This window comes from Pediculus humanus, genomic scaffold (genome assembly GCF_000006295.1).
Source record: "Pediculus humanus corporis 1103172108284 genomic scaffold, whole genome shotgun sequence".
NCBI classification, from domain to species: Eukaryota; Metazoa; Arthropoda; class Insecta; order Psocodea; family Pediculidae; genus Pediculus; species Pediculus humanus.
In genome coordinates this window covers 333,263-334,664 of record NW_002987853.1, presented here as the reverse complement: position 1 = coordinate 334,664, position 1,402 = coordinate 333,263, and the positions used below count along the sequence as shown (strand labels likewise).

Below are 1,402 nucleotides of genomic sequence, written 5' to 3'. Positions count from 1 at the left end.
ATACACTCTCGTATCATTGTGAAATAGAAATAATGCGATGAAACCCAAAGAAACTACGAGCTGACACATTAATATTCCATAGACTTTTCTATAATATAAAATAAAAATCTATCTAAGTCTCGTGGTAAATAATTTTAAAATAAAATAAATTCGAAAAAAAAAAAAAAAAAAAAACCTAAAAATTTACCTAATAAATGCATGTCGAACGGACTTTTCGGAAAATTCAAATCCGGAAACGTCACCCGCTTCCCCACCATAATTTGTACCGTACATATTTGGTGCTTGCGGAGGAGGTTGACCGCCATAAACAGAATCGTATGCTGGTGGAGCACCAGGTTGCAAACCTCCGTAACCTGGTTGTTGATAATCTGATTTAGGATATCCCGGTTGAGGGTAACCTGGTTGAGCGAATCCCTGTTGAGGAAAACCGCCGCCGCCGCCGCCACCACCAGGTATTTGAAATCCTGCCGGAGGGGGACCTACAGCAAAAGGAAAACTATTAAAAATCCCATTTTATACATTCACATATATATATACATGGGTGTGGTATTTCCATGCACCTGTTTAATTAAAATTAATAAACGTTTACAAAAGGAAAATTCATTTAGAAGACACACACACACACACACACACACACATGTTTTACATATTAAAAAATAAATAATTTTCCCCTTCCCCTCCCCCCTCCCCTCTCTCCCATGATTATAAGTTGTTTTTTTTTTTTTTTTAAATAATTACATAAGCCGAGTAAAAATAAAATTAAATCACCAAAGTTGAGAAAGAAAAAAATAAAAATTATCTTATCAACAGGTAAATATAACTTATTATTATCAACATAAGCCTTTGTAGGTGTTATCACAAATAAAATCAATATTTAAATTAAATTTACTAAACATACATATATATATTATTATTATTAATTATTAATTAATTATTAATAATATGAAAATTGCAAAGGAAAAAATATAAATTTATTTTATTATTTTCCGTTTGATTCGTTTTCAATAAAAAAAAAAAAAAAAAAATTTAGTTTTGTTTAGTGATGAAATTAACATGTAAGCATCATAAAAAAAAAATTAGTCATCATGACCTTAAAAAAAATCGACAAAATTAACACAAAACTAAAAAAACAATATAAAAAATATCATAAGGAATATAATAAAATAAAATTTTCGATAGCAAAAATTGAAATGAAAATATTGTCGCAAAAGAACGATGAAAAAAAAAAACAATTCATTTTTTATTATTATTATTCGATATTATCACTTTTTTAATTACCAATAAAAGTAGAATTTTAGATAAAATTTAATACAATATTATTATCTTTAATAATTTTACCTTTCCTTTACCGATTAAGTAACAATAGTCTTTTTCCTACTTTAAGTTATTCATTATAAAAACG

General features: G+C 27.5%; 1 protein-coding gene across 1 annotated transcript in view; it reads right to left on the bottom strand.

Moving 5' to 3' along the window:
* The window catches only part of Phum_PHUM521560 (uncharacterized protein), a gene marked incomplete at both ends in the record, with an annotated part of 1,189 nt that extends 633 nt beyond the window's left edge, over positions 1–556 (bottom strand). The window contains 3 exons of the mRNA XM_002431283.1: positions 7–88; positions 188–479; positions 538–556. Coding sequence (XP_002431328.1) covers positions 7–88; positions 188–479; positions 538–556 — 393 coding nt within the window. The remainder of the gene's footprint in view (positions 1–6; positions 89–187; positions 480–537) is intronic.
* Positions 557–1,402: the final 846 nt, after the last annotated feature.